Source organism: Telmatherina bonti (genome assembly GCF_933228915.1).
Source record: "Telmatherina bonti genome assembly, chromosome: 9".
In the NCBI taxonomy this organism is placed as follows: Eukaryota; Metazoa; Chordata; class Actinopteri; order Atheriniformes; family Telmatherinidae; genus Telmatherina; species Telmatherina bonti.
The window spans coordinates 4,540,525-4,560,746 of record NC_136627.1 but is presented as its reverse complement, the minus strand read 5'-3'; the positions used below and the strand labels follow the sequence as shown (position 1 = coordinate 4,560,746).

Below are 20,222 nucleotides of genomic sequence, written 5' to 3'. Positions count from 1 at the left end.
GTTCTCCTCTGAATTCTGCAACACAATGCTCCGGGATGGGAGAAAAGTTTATCAAACAACTCCTGCATGGATCGTCGCTGTGTCATCAGAACGAGAAATAAAAGGTCAGAAAGTTACACCGTCTACATGAAGAGGCTAAATAATGTTTTAAGATATTAGAAGCAGACACGGGGTAGGATCCAGTTCTAATCCAGCATGATGGAGAAAGGTCTGGAAAGGTTGTACCTGAATAAGAATAAAAGGACTCTTGGACAGCTTCATTTTCCCCTCATTTAATTACAAAGACAGTATTTGAGTTCCATAAAGAACAAGTGAGACACCCCTCAGTGAGAGACACGACGTTAACACTTCTGTCAGAGGAAAAACGTTGCATCATCAGGGCTGTGACGGACAGCGGGGATCTTCCAAATGCATTTAGATCAAGCTGGAAAGGTGCAAAACAACAGGGTACATACATTCAATACTCTACAGATTCTACGGGGTAAAATGCAGACTTGGTACCCATGCTTTATAAACAAAACGTTCCTTTATAGTCCAAAACGATACGGAGCAAAAATCCAGGTGGGTTTTTCTCAGCTTCACTCTGTGTGCAGAAAAAGGCTTTGTGTGGTTCAGAGTAGTCATGACCAAGAGGAGGGGAGGCCAGATATGTGTAGAAAAACAACAGTACATCATAGGAACAGGCCCAGAGAACACCTGTCCATGTGTTTATACAGAGAAAACAAAGAAGGTATTCACACCTGTACAGAGGAGCAGGCCTGTGTTCACAAGGAGAAGGCACCTCCTGTCCCATCGCTAACTACAAACTACTGACCTTAATGCACACATGGCAGATCAGACATACAGTACGAACACTGGTGGGACCGCGCCGCATACGTTGGGGAGGGGGGTGGACAATGTGAGGTTAAGCTCAGTTCATGTGCACCAGCGGGTGCTAATGAAGATGAAGGAGGAACAATCCCGGTAGATAAGAGTTGTCTGGAAAGTTCTGGAGCTGCCATGAGTTTTGTGATCATGTTTGGCACCCCCCCCACCACACACACACACACACACACACACACACACAGGCACACACTCACACACACACACACACAAACACACACCATGTGCCAAAATAGGGTTCCTTATTAAATCCTTGGCAGAAATGAATAAAATCAATACAAATTCGTCTATCTATATATGAAGATTTGTGCTCTTCGTCCCAAACACACACTCACACTCACACACTCACACACACACACACACACACACACACACCTTCCATAAAAAGGGAAACATTCGAATATTTACAGGTCTGCAAACATCAAGTTTAAAAACAAAAGTAGCTACAGATTCAACATGAAAAGTGTCTGTTTTCTTCCTCGTAGGATTAAAGTATTATTTCTGTTCCGTCTAACTTCATCAGGTCTGGTTCACGCAGCGTGTCGGTCGGGCCCCGGAAGCTCCGGTCCCCCTTCTGACCTGCAGCCGCTGACGAGCGCGAGCGATGAAACCTCGTAGCAACCAATGATGCAGTAACAGCCAACAGGATGACATTTGGACCAAGAGTCAAATGATTTTCTGGGAAGTTTTGCATAATCAGCTGCAGTTGTTTCACTTTCTGAACCAAACGGCGGTGAAACGACGTCGGCGTGTGATGAGCATCAGTACTGTGTTGGCAGGTAGTGGATTATTGGTTGCTGCAAACCTTTTGGTTCTTCCTCCATACGAGTCCGGTCCTCTCATTCCTCCATAAAGTGCTTGAGCTTACAGAAGAAATATAAAACCAAAGCAACAAGGTGTCTTGTTCTGGCGGCTGCCTCGCCTCTGTAGGACGAGGACATTTCTGCTGAAGTCCATGTAACTTCTGAGGTCTGTTCCAGTGTGGCTTTCAGCCTTCTGCCAGAGTTTTCTCCTTTTCCATTCACTCCAGTACTTGAGCTTTTCAAGCCAGCAGGAGACTCCATGTTGGTTTAAACCAATAAATAAGCACAATAAGAAAGCAAACAGAGTAAATAACCAGTGAGAGTTTAAAAAGGTTTGCTTCAAGTCTGTTAGGAGTCCACAACACCGTGTCAGAGCGCCGCGCTTCCTCCGCTTCTTCTGGTGAAAACAGACGTTGTTCAGAACATTTCTGCAGCTTAAAGTGCAGCTTGGGATGTTTCAGACTTCTTCCAGATCTGTCGTCATCTTTGGTTGTAAATGTGTGCATGGACCACAGCTCAGGCCGCCACGCGGCTCGTAAAGCCAACTGATGGTGAATCCAGATGAAAGCTAACGAATGGAAAGTGCTACGAGAGGGAATGGTTGTCCAGAAGTCTCAGGATGTGGTCCCTCTGTGGTGCGTTCAGGTGCAGCCTGCTACTCGTACAGAGTGACGGTACAGTAACACAGAGCTGAGATCCGCCGGTCCACACTGGCCTTGTCTGCAGGAAGCAAACAAAGAAACAAGCTTTAAAAACAAAATCTGTGACGTTAAAATGATCTGAACGGATCTTTTCATCCTTCATTAAAATGTTTCACATTTGATCATTAATAGAAATTCATTCAAACGTTTCTTTTCCATTTACAGACTAGAAAGTTGGGACGCTGTAATAAATGTGAATAAAACCAGAATTTTTTTCCTCCCAGTAGAAGATAAACATCCTGTCAGGTGATGGAACAGAGACGTTTTCTGTCTGTGTGTCTAATTTAGCCGGTGAGCTCGAGGTTCTCCTGATAGTTGACGGCTTCGTCCTCCAGCAGGGGGAACATGACTCCAGTGTGTATAGGTGTGTGTGTGTATAAGCGGGTGTGTATGTGTGCTTATGTTTCTCATTCTTTCTTTTTTCTTTCTCTCTTTTTCTCTCTATGAGGTGTTTTCTGTTTTCTCTTCTTTTCATTTCTCTTTCTGTCCCTCTTCTGCCCTCTCCAGTCCGATCCGGTCCGATCCGGTCCGATCCATCCGTAATACAAACAATTATGCAAAATAAATAGAAAAATAAAATAAAAATCCAGAATATCAAGGGGAGTATTATATCCAATCTGCCCAGCAGAACACAGCATCCAGAAAATTATTCTGCTGCTTAATTGCTGGACAAGACAAAATGTGACCACTGATCTCATAGAATCAGGAGGAATCTCTGTATGCTGGGAACAGGGCTGCATGCTGGGGATGAATCAGACATGATTCTGTACTGGAAACCAGTGCATGGACTCAGGAAGCTTCCAGAAACCGGTGTGAACCCAGTTCATGCAGGTTAAAGCTCCATCATATGTGAAGAGGATCCAGAAACACGCCGTCTTCTCTGGACCAAAGCTCATTTAAAATGTTCTGAGTGGAAACCTGGATGAAGATGTGGAATAGTTTGTGGACAGCATGGACGGCGTGTCCTGCAGACTAAAGAGGAGAGGGAGCATCCAGCTTGTTATCAGCCTGCATCTCTGATGGGATGGGGTTGCATTAGTGCCGATGGCGTGGGCAGCTTCCACATCTGGGAAGCTCCATCAATGCTGAAACATCTGCTCCCATCCAGACGACGTCTCTTTCAGGGAAGACCTTGCAGGTTCCACCATGCTGGACCACATCCTGATGGTGGAACAGGAGAACTGGTCTGCTGCAGTCCAGATGTTTTAACCAGTACAAACATCTGGAGCATCATGGAAGAAGAAATCCAGAAATGTTTTGGTTTTATTTACATTTTACACAAAGACCCAACTTTTCTGGAACTGAGGCCAAAGAACTCCATTCAGCAGACAGTACTGTGATGTTGGACGTTTTGCCGTGTCAGTGAATGCATCGCCGTGTTTTCTTACATTTCACCACGCTGTCGACGTCGGTGGGGTCCTGCAGGATCTTGGACAGGCCGTCCAGCAGCATGGAGGCTTTGCTGTAGCGGTAAGCTATGTCCTCCGTTTGTTTGAACATCTCATCCAGAGCTGCTGACTGAACCTGCAACACACACACTGATCGGCTCACATGTTCCAGTTTATCCTGATGATGAGCTCAGCGTCCTCTGTGTGACTCACCATCTCCACTGCATGATTGTAGATGAGCTTCTCGGCGGTGACGCTGTTAATCTCATCGACGAAGCGCTGCTTGTCGGAGAAGAAGTGGTTGAGTTTGTCGGTCAGCCGCCGGCAAAGGGAGATGCAGCTTTTGTAGCGCTCGTTCAGATTCTTCACCACTGACACAAGGAAAGGAGACACTCGTCACACGTCTTCCCTTTTAACCCTTAAAGCTCCAGGAAAGTTTTTCCTTTGTTATCTTTAGTCTAAAGTCCAGCGGAACCCTTAAATCTGCATGCAGACGTGACGTTTTCAGCCTGAGCTGTCAGACTATCAGGCTAGAAGATGGAAAATTAATGTATCAATACAAATAGCAGCATAAAGAGCCATTAAATCAACATTAACATCTTTTTCTCCAGATGTTTTTCCTCATTCCTGCTACTATCTACCTGCTCTCATCACTGCAGCACCTCCACCTCAGCTGCATCCCAAACGTCTTCCTGGCTTTATTCCAGCCATAGAGGATCATTATTCTCCTGCTTTTCTCATCACTTGTTGATCTTTGGCTGCTCCTGATTGGACGTTACCGTCAGTTTAAGCTCTCTGATTGGTGGAAAGTCTGACAGGAAGTGTCTTCATCATCATGTCCAGGTGGAAATAGAGGTCTCTTAGCAACATGGTAGTGATGGTGATGAAGATGTGATAAATAATGGTGGATTTACCATCTAGAGTCTCTGAATAAACACTACATGTTGTGTCTGGATTGTAAACCTCCTGGACGGATAGAAACGCTGGAAAACCTCCGTAGACCAGCTGGAGGGTCACATGACCATCACAGAGTTACACTGAGACAGTGATGGTGTTATGAGTGACGGCTACCTGGAACATCTGCTGGAGTTTTTAGGATTCATCAAGTAAAAAAATAATTTCAAACTGGTTTGTTCGACTGCTGAAACTTCATCATGTTGATGTTTATAAACACAGAGACGTCCTTACCCTGTTTGACAGCAGTGGACGGGTTGAGCTTGGCAGATTTGATCTGAGCCTTGGCGAGGTGAAGGGAGGAGGCGAGGAGCTGCGCGGCCTTCATGTAGAGCACCAGTTGTTCCACCTGCCTGCAGGGGGCAGCAACGCCACAACAAACGTCCTTTTCTGACCGTCCAACGGGAATTTAACCATCCAGTCAGACTGGAAACGGCGTCTTACCCCCACTCTTTGCTGAGCTGGCTGATCTGATCTACGACCACGCTGTCCTGGGGGGGGTAGAGAGAGGCCGCCGACACGCCGAGCTCCGTGCCCCCGGCTCGGACCGCCGCCATCTCCAGGACGCAGTCGGTGAATGAAAGCATCATGCGGAGATGCATCAGGGTGTCTGTGTGTTCCCGCTGCGAACACATCCCATCCAGACGGTTAGAAGGCAGAGAAACGCCGGCGTGGAGCCGCCGAGAGCCACACCCCTCCCATCTCACCTCCATCAGGGTCTCCTCCGGCAACTCCGGGGCTTCAAAGGTGATGAATCCCTCCAGGCTGGGGGGAGAGGTCCCATAGGGGACGTACCGCAGGCTGCTGGGCCCCCCCTCTGCACCGGTAACCACCTGCCCAGCACCAAGACTTCCAGGAGGAGAGGAGCCGATGGTCATGCCGGGGGGGGATCCCACGTAAACCCGCCCGCTGGTGGAGCACAGCGACCCGGCTGAGCTGTTGGAGCCCACTGAGAGGAGAAGAAGAAGAGACGATTACTGACCCCGCCCACACCTACATCAGACCACTCGCTGGCATGGTGGGAGGTTCCTGACCGGAGGTGGTGCGTGGTCGGGTGCCCAGGTGGCTGCAGGTGGGAGGGGTGCTGCTGCTGGGCGGCGAGCCCACGGTGAACAGGACGGCCCGGGGACTGGCAGACCCCCCCTGGGTCAGCATGCTGGGGGCTGCAGCAGAGGAGGAGGAGGGTCAGGTGACCAGTTCCTGACGCCTCAAACCAAACATCTGAATCCCGAAGCGGGTTTAATGAGACACCGCCATGCTTCCGCTTCTCAAACGCCACATTTCACATCAACTTCCTGCTTTTTCCAAAACTTTATGAACCACGGTCTGACTCGACGACATGTCATGTCCTTTTTTGTTTTTCTTCTTCGCTCTGCTCACGTGGCTTTGCACACGCACAGATGCAACAACTCTAACACACCAGACACACGGGATGCAGGAGAACAGCGGATAAACCGAAACGCATCGTCTGATGTCAGCCTTTAGCGGAACATCGCAGCCTGGTAATTCCTTTTTTTATGTCTTGTCCAGCATTTAAGCAGCAGGATGATGGTCTGGATGTTCTGCTGAGCACATTTACTTTACCAAGGCGAGCATTACTGGTGTGATGAGCCCCTTGATTTTCTGGATTTTTATTTTATATCTTTATTTATTTTGTGTAAATTTTGGAGTTTCTGCTGCTGGACCAGAGCGGAGAGCATAGGAGCAACAGAAAGACAAAGAGAAAGAGAAAGAAATCCCCTCGTAGAGAGAGAGAGAGAGAAAAAGAGAGAGATAGAAAGAGAAAGAAGGAAAAAAACGGCTGGTAATTCCTACAAGCTGATCAGATCTTTGCTGTGCGTGAAAACTGGCAGGTTAATGTGTACCTGTGTCCATGGGTCGCTCTGTGTTCAGGCTGTCCGTGCTGCCCTGGTAGGCCTGCCCGCCCAGAGTGATCCTGATTGGTTGTTCAGACAGACGACCTGTGCTGACGGACCTGCGGGGAAGCCCACGATAACGTCAGCGGCGTTCAAACAACAAAGCTGGCTGTCATCCTCCGTTGGCATGACGACATTCTGCTTTAAAGCGCTTTCAGAGGTCAGTTCGGCGCCGGCTGAGAGGAGAGGACAGGTAAAGAGACGCCTGGTGGACAAACAGAGTCCTGAGGCCCACCTGCCAAAGGTCCTGCTGCCTTCGGGGGCCGCGGCCCGCCCAGCGAGGTACGGGCTGCTGTGGTGGCTGCAGATCTCGCGGGTATCCGCCAGCATCTTGCTGGGAAGGGGACTGTCGGCCAGAGCCATGAGGTTACAGGAAGCCTGGGTTTTAGGGATCTTGAATGGCGCCGAAATCGGCTGGAATGAAACAAACAAACATTTAGACGAGCCGACGGAGCGTCGACTTTCTGCAAACTGCTCCCACCTTGGTGGGGGAACCGATGATGGTGGGCAGCGGGGACTTCTGCAGCCAGTCAGAGGTGCGGGGGGAGGAGCCCAGCAGCTTGGTGGGGGAGGAGCCCAGATTGGCGGGACGGCCGAGCTGAGGGGAGTGGCTGCAGGAGGAAGAAGAGGAGGAAGGCTGGACGGGGTCTGACAGCTGCTTGTGGAGCTTCTGCTTCGTCTGGTAGAACTCGGTCAGGGTGGGAGCGCTCTGCAGGCGAGCCCCCAGGAGCTGGGAGGACGGGACGGGAGAGCCTGGAGGAGGGGAGGGAACGGGTTAGAACAACAGAATATCTTCCTCCGAATGCACAGAACCTGACTGGGAATGATTCCTGTCCCAGCTCGGCTCTGTCCTTCACACCGCAGCAGAGCAGCAAAAGATGCAAAGATGCTGCTTCATTCGGGTTTTCATGCCGTTTCTAGCAGAAAAATAATCCTGGAGCCTTGAAAGGAACTGGAACCAGCTGGTCTGGCTGAGACTCAGGACTAAACAAGCTTCCCTGTTTCAGGACTTAGGCCAGCAGGACAACTCCGAAGCCTGGAAAACATGGAATTCCAGCCAGTTCTGGCGGCTTTAGCAGCTACATGACGGAGAACTGCTGCAGCAGCTCCAGACGCCGCGGCTGAAACACGTTAAAGAGCAGCTGAACCTGAACTGACCTCCTGACGAGCTCCGGCTGCGACACTCCTGGTTCTGCACGTGGCAGCAGCAGTGACCCAGCTGCTCGGGGATGGTGCCCACTGCAAACACAACCACCTCGGTTACCTTCCACCACCGCTGCAGGAACACCACAACACGTCAGGACGCATCCTTACCGAGAGGCGAGGGCGAGTAGGGCCGAGAGCTGCCTGTGGAGAGGCGCCGGCTCACCGTCTGAGGGGCGTCGGCGGAGCTGGGAGACCCCGAGCACACCTTGGGAAACCCCATGGGGCTGGTGTTGGAACGCCTTACTGTTCCAGACCTGCACAGGATGCAGGACGTGCAGGAAAGGACGTGTCAGAGGATGAATGGTTGGACAGGAAGTAGGTGAAAGGAACTTTAGTTAAATAAACACAGGACAACAAACAACACAGAGGATGAGTTTTAATAAAAACACATAGCAGAGGCGTCTCCTGAAACCTTCAGGTCATACCAGTCCAACCTTCCAGTGACAGAGGATACCACCCCCCATCTCATGACAAGCGTTGCCATTTCATCACCAGACATAACACACACAATGATAAATATTCCCACACACACAACATGTCCTGCTTTCTGTAAATCTCCTTCATTCATATCTTATAACTGTGTCTATGATTTGTTTAAATGCTCATGTGTCATGTCTCCACCGATGCTGCAGATGACGCCATTTCTAGACAAACAGAGAAGTTTAATGAGTTTAATTTACTCTAAATAAGAGCAACTCATGGATTCTGTTTGGTAATTGATCATTTGAACTCCATACATCATTTTTAAATTGATCAGGTCTTCAGACTTCCACCTGATAAACAGCAAGTATGGGTTTTCTACGACTGGATTCAGCAACATGTCTGATACGTCTTCCTCGCACAATAAGTCATTATGAGGTAATAATTAACGAAACTTTCATCGAAACTTCTCTCAGCAGCTGGAAATCTGGTGCTTTAGACCACAGCACAGTCACAGAAATCCACAGTTAATCCTGAACTGGAGGGTTTTGTAACCAAAGCACCCTGAAAGAGTTTAGCAGACTTGCTGACGTAACGTCAGAGAAACCTTACGGCTGACATAACGTTAATGTCAGAGAAACCTCACGGCTGACGTAACGTCAGAGAAACCTCACGGATGACGTAACGTCAGAGAAACCTCACGGATGACGTAACGTCAGAGAAACCTCACGGATGACGTAACGTCAGAGAAACCTCACGGATGACGTAACGTCAGAGAAACTTCACGGATGACGTAACGTCAGAGAAACCTCACGGATGACGTAACGTCAGAGAAACCTCACGGATGACGTAACGTCAGAGAAACCTCACGGATGACGTAACGTCAGAGAAACTTCACGGCTGACGTAACGTCAGAGAAACCTCACGGCTGACGTAATGTCAGAGAAACCTCACAGATGACGTAACGTCAGAGAAACCTCACGGATGACGTAACGTCAGAGAAACTTCACGGCTGACGTAACGTCAGAGAAACCTCACGGATGACGTAACGTCAGAGAAACCTCACGGCTGACGTAACGTCAGAGAAACCTCACGGCTGACGTAACGTCAGAGAAACCTCACGGCTGACGTAACGTCAGAGAAACCTCACGGATGACGTAACGTCAGAGAAACTTCACGGCTGACGTAACGTCAGAGAAACCTCACGGCTGACGTAACGTTAATGTCAGAGAAACCTTACGGCTGACGTAACGTTAATGTCAGAGAAACCGTACGGCTGACGTAACGTCAGAGAAACCTTACGGCTGACGTAACGTCAGAGAAACCTCACGGATGACGTAACGTCAGAGAAACCTCACGGCTGACGTAACGTCAGAGAAACCTCACGGCTGACGTAACGTCAGAGAAACCTCACGGCTGACGTAACGTCAGAGAAACCTCACGGCTGACGTAACGTCAGAGAAACCTCACGGATGACGTAACGTCAGAGAAACTTCACGGCTGACGTAACGTCAGAGAAACCTCACGGCTGACGTAACGTTAATGTCAGAGAAACCTTACGGCTGACGTAACGTTAATGTCAGAGAAACCGTACGGCTGACGTAACGTCAGAGAAACCTTACGGCTGACGTAACGTCAGAGAAACCTCACGGATGACGTAACGTCAGAGAAACCTCACGGCTGACGTAACGTTAATGTCAGAGAAACCGTACGGCTGACGTAACGTCAGAGAAACCTTACGGCTGACGTAACGTTAATGTCAGAGAAACCGTACGGCTGACGTAACGTCAGAGAAACCTTACGGCTGACGTAACGTCAGAGAAACCTTACGGCTGACGTAACGTTAATGTCAGAGAAACCGTACGGCTGACGTAACGTCAGAGAAACCTTACGGCTGACGTAACGTCAGAGAAACCTTACGGCTGATGTAACGTTAATGTCAGAGAAACCGTACGGCTGACGTGACGTCAGAGAAACCTTATGGCTGACGTCAGATCAGCCGGATTTCATCAGCTGAAGTTAGGCATGACTGACCGGTTGCTACATGCTAACAGCCGCTAGCCAAAGTTAGCCCGTTACCTGGGGGAGCTGTAGAGCGTGGTGGTCGGGCTGCTGGAGAGGTTCTGCTTAATGCGCTGGTAGTTGCGGACCTGGGTGGGAACAGGGATGGGGGTGGTCTCGGCCCTCGGGGACACCATCAGAGTCTGTCCCTGTGTGGGCTGAGGCTGCCTGGAGGAGCAGAAGAGGGAGAGGAGTCCAGTTAGCCACTCTGCTTCAGGCTGCTGCTTCCACCGCCTCGTGCTCTTTGTTTACGCTGAGAGGAGGCAGGTTCTCCAACTTAAGCTGGTCTGGTTGAATAAACGAGAGGCTGGGTGAAAAAGGGGACTGGGCCTGCATGTAAACACTGAGGCTCGACCAATCAGCTTCCAGCTGGTCCTGCTGGGGGCCGGGCCAGGGGGAGGGGCCGCCACCAGCACGTGTTGGAGAGGGCCCCTGTGTTCATCGGACACAGGAGGGGAAGTGCAGAGAGACACAACTCATTTACATTGTTCTGCTTTTCCCAAAGAGACAAAATGTTCGAAGCCATGACGGCGGCCGTCCCAGAGGCGTCGAGCAACATATAGAAACAAAAACACAGTAGGAGGAGGAGGGGGAGGGGTTTGCCAGGTTGGAGCAGTTGGAAAGGGAGGAAGAGGAGGACATGTGACTGAAAAACTAGTCCAGACAAAGAACCGCAGATGTCTGCAGCTCTGGGACAGAAACGTGAACTCATACCGTCTTTCTTCACATGTTTACCAGCCATCAGGACACGGCTGGCGAAGCTTCGTTCCCCTGCTCAAAGCTTTTACTGATCCAGCTCATAATGGAGAGAGATGTGTAAAGGTGTAAATCTAAACAGTTCCTTTTTCTCTACATGACTACAAGGCTTTCTGCCAACCTGGTTTAAACAGAGACGGGGTCTGACTAACTATCACAGCCTCAAACTCATCCCACCAATTGACTGGCTTTGTCTCTGGTCCTCTTTACATGATAATCCCTCTCCGAGCCTACACTCCCTCCCCTCAATCAATGTAGAACAAGCTGCACAAAGAACATAAAGCTAGAAAATAAATGTGTCTGAGAAGGTCAAACAGCTCTCAACCTGCAACAAGCAGCTCCTGTAAATCAACAAGCAATGATTAACTCGGTTATGTAAGCAGAGAGGTGTTCCTGGAGGGAAGTAGGGAGTAAACAAAGGTGGGGAGAGCAGCTAAAAACTGAGCTCAAGTCGGTCTCGGCTACGCTGATTCAGCCTGCTGTAGAAAACGTTACACAGCGCTGAACACACATTAAATCCAGTGTGTGTGAGCAGACCTGCTCATAGCATTTGCAGGGTAATAATAACTCCTCACCCTGAAGAAATGAACTATAGAAACTAAGAAAAGTAGCTAAGTTTGTTGCTAGCCCTTTTCTCTTAGAAATAAAAGAGTTGCTGCTGTGAAGACTGGATAAATATGTCGCTATGTTGGAAGTGATGGCGTGGCAACAGGAAGGTGGGAGGACGTGGAAAACCCTGTCTGGCATCACGAAGCACAAAAACAGCCAGGATAAAAACTTCAAGCTCCCCGTGTCAACCACCATCATCACACAGCGGATGCAGAGAATCAGCTGCTGTTTGCTGATCCAGGCCAGCGTCTGGTGAGCGATCAAGGCTATTCTTATCCACACACCACTCTGCGGTGCAGATGCCGTTTTTAGCATCACCACCTTGCCGTGACTCTCATCATCGCATCTGGATGTGGGCAGCATGACAAAACAGCACATATGTGATATCTGACCCAATCCAGAGCGGAGGATCTTTTCCTGGCGGTCTGGGAGACGGAAATAGCCACACAAAGAAACAAAGGTGTCACTGACACACACAGAATGGATCTTACATCAACGCGACCTTCAGGCTGAAAGCCAGATGAAACCTCAAACTGGCTGATGAGGCAGCGGTGCTGAGCTTTACCAGCCTCGTCCCCAGCATACAGAGATTCCTCCTCATTCTCTACACTGTAGCAGAATCCTCAGAGTCTGGGGAACATTGTTCTGACATCGTGTCACAACTTTTAAAACCAGTTCGTCTCAGACTGGGGAACATGTGACGGGTCTCCATAGACCAACAAGCTGCACTTTTCCACAGGAACGTTAGCTAAAAGACTTGCTCCAAAGTAGTTTTTGGATGTTTTAGAAGCAAAGCTTTAGATGTGAAACATGCATCGTCTGGACATCTGAGCTTGCCGATCAGCTGTTAAAGGTGACTAATGATGTGAGATTACAGGAGAACCATCTTCAGGATGAACTGCAGCAGGTTTCTACTGGAGGAAAGAAGTCGCGCTTACCCTCCACACGTCAGGAACTCGTTGGACGGGCGGCGACCTGCTGCCACCGGCTGGTCATCTGCCAACAAAGAGAGCAAAGTGATTCGAGTTGTTATGAACCGTCTCCAGCGAGGTTCACTGTTCATTGTTCAGGGATTGGCAGGTGGAAGAGCGGCGAGGAGGAGTGTGTTTGAGCAGAGCTGGTTTTACCAGCCGAGTGGGGCGAGTGTGTGTGACCGTGGAGTTACAGCCGACGGCAGCTGGCAGATTTACTGCCTGTGGACTCAGTTTTTTTTCCTCCTCCAAACGGAAGGAAAGAAAATTTCACTTTTAAGTGTTTATTTTCTGATCTTTGCTGGTTTGGACGTAGCCCAGCACCACAGTGCAGTCGACAGCTGCAACCATAGCAAGTATATGAAAGATGGACGGAGCCTCTGGCGGTTAAAAGTGAAGAATATGCTGAAGTGCATAAAACTGCAGTTCCCCCTTCATCCACTAGGGGCTGCAAAACAGAGCAAATCCCCATAGACCCCAATGTTAAAAAGACCAACTTCACAGCAGGAATAAATATGTTTACAGCAGAAATAAACATGTTTAGAGCAGAAATAAACATGTTTACAGCCGAAATAAACATGTTTACAGCAGGAATAAACATGTTTACAGCAGAAATAAACATGTTTACAGCAGAAATAAACATGTTTACAGCCTGGTTCAAAAATCAATTTTAGGTTTAATAGGTCAGAATTACCTTCATAACTGTGGGGGGAGTGAATATTTTTCCTAACTCGCCCGTTTAAAAGTAATTTAATCTCAAAATTCGGTATATTTAGGGGCGTGTCCTATTGAGCCTACGGGTGACGCATAGACTGAATATAAAAGATGGGCGGAGCCTCCATGATGTCACCTGTAGGTTTCTGAAGAGCTGAATTGAAGCTCAGTGATTTGAAGCATCATCTTGGCAGGAGCATCGTCTCGCCCGGAAAATACAAATATGGGCAAAGAGGCGGGGCGCCGTGAGCATCATGGCGGATGATTGACATCCAAGCTTTCTGTAGCTAAGAGCTAACCGAGCTAACCCGGAGATAACAGGAGCTAACCAGCTAACGGAGGTAAGCGGGCTAAAGCTAAGTCACGTTGTTAACCGGCTAAAAACCGCGGTTGTTCTACGTTCTTCTGACTTGAATCCGGAGATCGGGAACCTGTCAATCAAAAGGACACGCCCCTAAATATGCCGAACTTCGAGATTAAATTACTTTCAAACGGGCGAGTTAGAAAAAAATTCACTTCCCCCACTGTTGTCATGAAGGTAAACCTGACCTATTAAACCTAAAATGGATTTTTGAACCAGGCTGTAAACATGTTTATTTCTGCTGTAAACATGTTTATTCCTGCTGTAAACATGTTTATTCCTGCTGTAAATATGTTTATTCCTGCTGTAAACATGTTTATTTCTGCTGTGAAGTTGGTCTTTTTAACATGGGAGTCTATGGGGATTTGCTCTGTTTTGCAGCCCCTAGTGGATGAAGGGGGAACTGCAGTTTTATGCACCTCCACACAGGCTTCACTTTTTACCGCCGGAGGTTGGGATGACGTCACGGAGGCTCCACCCATCTTTTTACATACAGTCTATGGTTGTCCCTGTGATGCACAGCATCGCTCTCCTGAGCGACGTCATCTCATCCAAACTGCAGGTCGTGTTTGTTGAGTTTTACAACCTAAAACTTTAGAGGATGTTTTAGACACTGTGTGTAAAATCACCCTCCAGCAGCTTCTTTTTGTGTTTTTACAGACGGTGTAATATGTCATCCACCTCCTGGTTTCCATCTCATCTCAAAACGATGGTTTCTCTGGTTGTAGACCAGCTTTCTACGTTGTGAAGTGATAAACACAGATTTTGACTCGACTTGAGCGTTTGGATTTCTTCCTGGAGAAATATTTACGAATAAGCATATTTCTGTCAATGTGGGCCTGTTTCTCATAGAGAGTTTATTCTGGGAGGGGAAACTCCACTTCAGCAACCGTTCACCAAACCAAACTCCTCAGTCCTGTTCTCTCTGTGTTTTTAAAGGTTTTGACACAAGATTTATGTAATATCTCATTTAAAGTTTGATTTATAGAACATTTTGTTCTGAAAACATGGAGAAAACATCAGTTTTTCTGGTTGCCTGGGACTGAGAAATAGAGAAATCTAAAATCGGCAAAAACCTTTGAAATGAACACGTAAGAATAAAACCTCAAATCTGGATTAAATCTGTGGTCGTTTTTCTAGAAATATATGTAAATTAGCTTCATTTTGGTGAAGTGACCTGTGATCTGAAGCTGTTTTCAGCAGGATTTATATCCACTAAACTCTAAAGTGACACCTATTTGTGTTTTTTACAGTTTTTACAGATTTTATTTAAAATCCCATTCACATCCTGATCTAAAGAACATCTCATCTAAAGAAAACATGATGAAAGTTGAGCTTTTTCTGTTTGGTTTTGTAAACTGTGAAGTGATAAATGGACCATTTTAATCCTTGTCTGTAAAGAAAAACTCGACTCCAACATTTCAACTTTCAACAGAATGAAAAAAGAGATGTGAATCTGGATTAATCCAGTGTTCAGATCGTTTTCCAGGCAGAGCACATTTTGATCCTATAAAACTTGGTTTATTTAAGCACAACATCTCAGAAGACTCGTAGGAAGATGTATCAGCTTTAATGTGGGGATAAAAACCAGGAGGGCATCCTGGTGATGGCGCCAGGCTTTTACCGCCTCTTCTGATGAAACATGCGCCATATAGAGTGAATTTGGAGGAACTAAGGGAAGGTTTGTGCGCACTGCGATACTCACAGCTGTCAGTGGAGATGTGAGGCACCAGGACGAAATCGTCGGTGTCGCAGGAGGAGTTCTTACTACTGGTGCTTCCTGCAGACTCTTTGGACAGCTGCAGGAAGTTGGGAGGTCCGAGCGGAGGTGATGACAGGCCATCCTCGGCCAGAGTCTGCATGTCAGGAAGAGACTGTTCACGCAGGAAGACAAACGGAGAAGAGGAGTGTTTACGTGTCTGAACAAGCAGGGAGTGTGGGCTAACGTGCGTGGGCTAACCTATGCTAGGCCAGGATACACTAACCTACACTGGGCCAGGCTAGGCTAACCTATGCTAGGCTAGGCTAACCTACGCTGGGCCAGGCTAGGCTAAGCTATGCTATGCCAGGCTAGGCTAACCTACGCTAGGCCAGGCTAGGCTAAGCGACGCTAGGCCAGGCTAGGCTAATTTACGCTAGGCCAGGCTAGGCTAACTTACGCTAGGCCAGGCTAGGCTAACTTACCCTAGGCCAGGCTAACTTACTCTAGGCCAGGCTAGGCTAACCTATGCTGGGCCAGGCTAGGCTAACCTATGGTAGGCTAGGCTAGGATAAGATATGCTAGGCTAGGCCAAACTAACCTACGCTAGGCCAGGCTAGGCTAACCTATGGTAGGCCAGGCTAGGCTAACATATGCTAGGCCAGGCTCGGCTAACCTACGCTAGGCCAGGCTAGGCTAACCTATGGTAGGCTAGGCTAGGCTAGGCCAGACTAACCTACGCTAGGCCAGAGTAGGCTAACCTATGCTAACGGTAAACAGAGAAATTTACTGAAATTTCTGCTTTTCTTTTTCTCCCTCTCGGTGTTCAGGAAAGCACAACACTCGGAGGCATGGTTAATATCTTATTAGCTGCTTTGCAGTGTAGGTGTAATCCCTCCTAAATGAGGACGGATCCAGTCACATCAAACTCACAGGGGGGGAGCTGTAGCGGATGCATGGCGAGCTGCCACAGGAGCTGTCCGTCACGGCGCCGGAGGCACTGGGCACCGGCACTGGACACGCTGAAGAAGGGAAAAGTGACCACCAGTCAGGGTTTCAGCTCGGATGATGAGAAAGATGAAAAGTTACAGAAACGTTTGTGCTTCTTACATTTTTTAATGGTGGTCGTCGCCTCCAGGAAAGGATGGCTGAAAAATGCATCTGCAGATGGAGGACGACAGGGGGTTTGTCTTTGTTTTACACATTAACTCAGAACCCAGAGCTGATCTCTGACAGCGTTTGCTTTAAAAACACTCACCAAAGTCCATCCTATCCTTCTGGTTCCTCTGCAGCAAGCCGAGCAGCAGGTCGCTGAGCGGCGGGGACGTCTCCCTCGGGATTCTGCGAGGAGGAAAACAGCTTTAACAGAAAATCACGTGGTCCTGTGAAAACCTGCTGAACACTGTAAGAAGTGATGCAAACAGGCAGTAAAACTGGTCACTCTGGACTGATTTTACTCCTGTTTAACATTAACACACTCAACATGTTCAGAGTCGGCGTTCTGGAAGGAGCTCCGAGAGCTTACTGGTCCCGTCTCCACGGAGAATAAAACGTGTTTATTACCAGCTGATTTCTGCTGAAGGTGAGTTTAAAGTAATGACTTTAAGCCTACAGACACAACCTCAGATGAGGGAGACATAGGCCCATCACGGTAACTAATTTTGCCATGCAATTAATCGTCTCAGAAATTATTGCGATAGACGATAATATTGTGCTAAGCGATTATTGTTGTAATTTTGAGACCATTTTCAACTAAAATAAAAATAATGCCATAACAATGCAAGTACACCAATTCAAATATCTACATACTTTAATTTCTAAAGAACATTTAGCATGATGTGCAGACTAGACTCATCCAGTCCCCAGTCTGCTGAAACAGATCAGGATTTCTCCCGGGGCTTTGGGAACGTGTTTATCTGGAACATCTGGTCTCTAAACACCACGTAACACAGTTACATAGTCTATGGTAAAGCTCATATAAGGGGACATGTTTGGACTGGACCAGAGGTGGAATGGTAAAATGTCATTTTTCATGTCATTGTAAAGTTGTGGAAATGCTGTTTGTAACATGTTTATTCATCCAGGTGATTCATACTGGATTTTTCAAAATGTCGCCTTTTTAATAACATTAAATGACAGCATCACTTTACCAACCACGCTGTCTGAGTCTACACCATGTTGCATCATCCTGTTTGTATTTAATCTGCCGCTTAAACACCTCAGTGATCGTGGACTGTCGGGAAGTCGGAGCTAGCCTGGTCGTTAGTCTTTTTTCACAGCTGAAAATTGCAGTACATTCATTGCGCACATTTTTTCTTATCGTGCGATTAATCGATTTATTGCTTAATGCGACAGGCCTAGGGAGACGTCTTGTAGTCTGGCATTAAAATCTGTAACTTACACGTTTTTCTTTTGTGTTATAAACAACATAAACACCTGGAATGAGATGTGGAATTAGACGGGAACTGGAGCTTGTTATCTGCACCAGTACAGAAGAAAAGACAACGATGACGATGAACACTCTTCTCTTATCATCTATAACGTCTTGCTTGTATTCTTGTATGGATGAAGGTGTGTAAGCAAGTATAGACATATTTTTAATAATTCTTATAATATTTGGGTGGGAGTGTGTGTTTAGGTATCGACAATGTGATTATTCTGATGATCAGAAGCCAGTAAAACAAAACCATGAAAGCAGCGGGATTCATCTTCCTGCTGCAGCCGCCGAACTACAGCTGAAGCGGAGAATTCTTTTATTTACCATCATCACTATCAGAGGAGTTGAACTCTTTTTAATACGTTTAGGCGTTGATGAAGCCCCCCCCAGCTGACTCACATGGGCTGCAGATTCTTGTTCTTCTCGTAAAACATCCTCAAATCTTGTGGGCTGTTGGCCTGAAAATGGCAAAATGAGGTTAAACGTAGTTAAACAGACATGATGGCAACCAGTTTGTTGAGGCCAGTTTTTACCTGGAATGGCGGCTTTCCAACCAGACACTGATAGATGACGGTTCCGATGCTCCACAGGTCGGCCTTGGCGTCATAGTTCTGCGACATGATGACCTCTGGGGCCTGTAAGGGAAGCGGGGGAATGACTGAGTGAATCCTTTCCTCACTACGGCCATCATTACTAAACTTATAAGCAGCACACTGACCATGTACATGGGGGACCCACACAGCGTGGCGGCCATCATGTTGCTCTGCAGGTATCGCGCAAAGCCAAAGTCAGCTGTAGGACAGAAGAATGAGAAGAATGTCTGGAAAACACACTGGCAACAACACGGATAAAACACTCCCAGAAATGTAGCAAATCCCAAATTATAGCATGAAAATAACTCGCTGGAAACATATCTGGTTTTCTTCAAGGCCAAAACATTCGATCATGTTTTCCTGCTTCTGCTCTTTTATTCCCATAGACTGGATATGAAAGATGGACGGAGCCTCCGGCGGTTAAAAGTGTAGCCTATGCAGATGTGTAAAACTGCAGTTCCCCCTTCATCCACTAGGGGCTGCGAAACAGAGCAAATCCCCATAGACTCCCATGTTAAAAAGACCAACTTCACAGCAGAAATAAACATGTTTACAGCAGGAATAAACATGTTTACGGCAGGAATAAACATGTTTACGGCAGAAATAAACATGTTTACAGCCTGGTACAAAAATCCATTTTAGGTTTAATAGGTCAGGTTTACCTTCATGACAACTATCGGGGGAGTGAACTTTTTTCTAACTCGCCCGTTTAAAAGTAATTTAATCTCAAAGTTCGGCATATTTAGGGGCGTGTCCTTTTGATTGACAGGTACCCGATCTCCCGCTTCAAGTCAGAAGAACGTAGAACAACCGCGGTTTTTAGCCGGTTAACAACGTGACTTAGCTTTATACCGCTTACCTCCGTTAGCTGGTTAGCTCCTGTCACCTCCGGGTTAGCTTGGTTAGCGCTTAGCTACAGGCAGCACGGAGTTTTCTTGATGTCAATCATCCACCATGACGCTCACAGCCCCCCTCTCAGCTCCACCTCTCTGCCCATATTTGTATTTTCCGGGCGAGACGACGTGCATGCCCCTGCCAAGATGGCGATGGTAGGAACCGCCCACCGAGCTTCAATTCAGCTCTTCAGAAAACTATGGGTGACGTCACGGAGGCTCCGCCCATCTCTTTATATACAGTCTATGTTTATTCCACAAGTGGCATTAGTTTGGTCTCTGAGCTTAAAGGTATGACCTAACTAACGAAAATGAGAAGTTCTACTATCATGGGTTTGTTGTTAGCCTTCCCTCTTCCATCCGCTGAGAGATTATCACATAAAGCTTGTTATCGATAGGAAACCGCGTTCTTCTCTTACCTATCTTGATGCGGATGCCGCTGACGTTGGACTTCTTGCGGCCCGCATACGACAGCAGGATGTTTTGCGGCTTGAGGTCGCGGTGGATGATTCCTTTGCTGTTAAGGATGCGCATGGCAGCAGCGATCTGCTGGAGGAAAACCCTCAGCGTGTCCTCTCTTAATGTCCCCTTAGCTAACCAAAACAGAAGACAGAGGATGCTAGTTACTCAGGAATAGACGTCACTGTTTAAAGACAGCCCGTTTAAGGAAATCTGATCATTTATTGATGAGATGATGGTTTCATTCAGGTCGTTGATGAGGCATGAACAGGAACTGAAAACCCAGAAGGTTCTTATTAGGCCGAGCTGATTTGAGCTAACAGTTAGCATGTCACAGTGATAATCCTGGGATAAAGAATGTAAACTGAGGTAATGAAGGTCCCAGTGAAACAAGTCTAA

The 20,222-nt window shown here is 47.6% G+C and overlaps 1 protein-coding gene across 1 annotated transcript in view; it reads right to left on the bottom strand.

Annotated features, from left to right (window-relative positions):
- Positions 1-271: 271 nt before the first annotated feature.
- Positions 272-20,222, bottom strand: part of ulk2 (unc-51 like autophagy activating kinase 2) — a 37,808-nt gene continuing 17,857 nt past the window's right edge. The window contains exons 6-27 of the mRNA XM_079246334.1: positions 19,784-19,957; positions 18,597-18,670; positions 18,412-18,513; positions 18,278-18,336; positions 16,700-16,782; positions 16,552-16,602; positions 16,375-16,463; positions 15,448-15,616; positions 12,635-12,692; positions 10,350-10,499; positions 7,959-8,104; positions 7,803-7,883; positions 7,126-7,397; positions 6,880-7,058; positions 6,594-6,703; positions 5,763-5,891; positions 5,436-5,677; positions 5,173-5,351; positions 4,963-5,081; positions 3,988-4,145; positions 3,775-3,910; positions 272-2,405 (exon numbers count right to left, since the gene is read on the bottom strand). Coding sequence (XP_079102460.1) covers positions 2,341-2,405; positions 3,775-3,910; positions 3,988-4,145; positions 4,963-5,081; positions 5,173-5,351; positions 5,436-5,677; positions 5,763-5,891; positions 6,594-6,703; positions 6,880-7,058; positions 7,126-7,397; positions 7,803-7,883; positions 7,959-8,104; positions 10,350-10,499; positions 12,635-12,692; positions 15,448-15,616; positions 16,375-16,463; positions 16,552-16,602; positions 16,700-16,782; positions 18,278-18,336; positions 18,412-18,513; positions 18,597-18,670; positions 19,784-19,957 — 2,825 coding nt within the window. The 3' untranslated portion in view covers positions 272-2,340. The remainder of the gene's footprint in view (positions 2,406-3,774; positions 3,911-3,987; positions 4,146-4,962; positions 5,082-5,172; positions 5,352-5,435; positions 5,678-5,762; positions 5,892-6,593; positions 6,704-6,879; positions 7,059-7,125; positions 7,398-7,802; positions 7,884-7,958; positions 8,105-10,349; positions 10,500-12,634; positions 12,693-15,447; positions 15,617-16,374; positions 16,464-16,551; positions 16,603-16,699; positions 16,783-18,277; positions 18,337-18,411; positions 18,514-18,596; positions 18,671-19,783; positions 19,958-20,222) is intronic.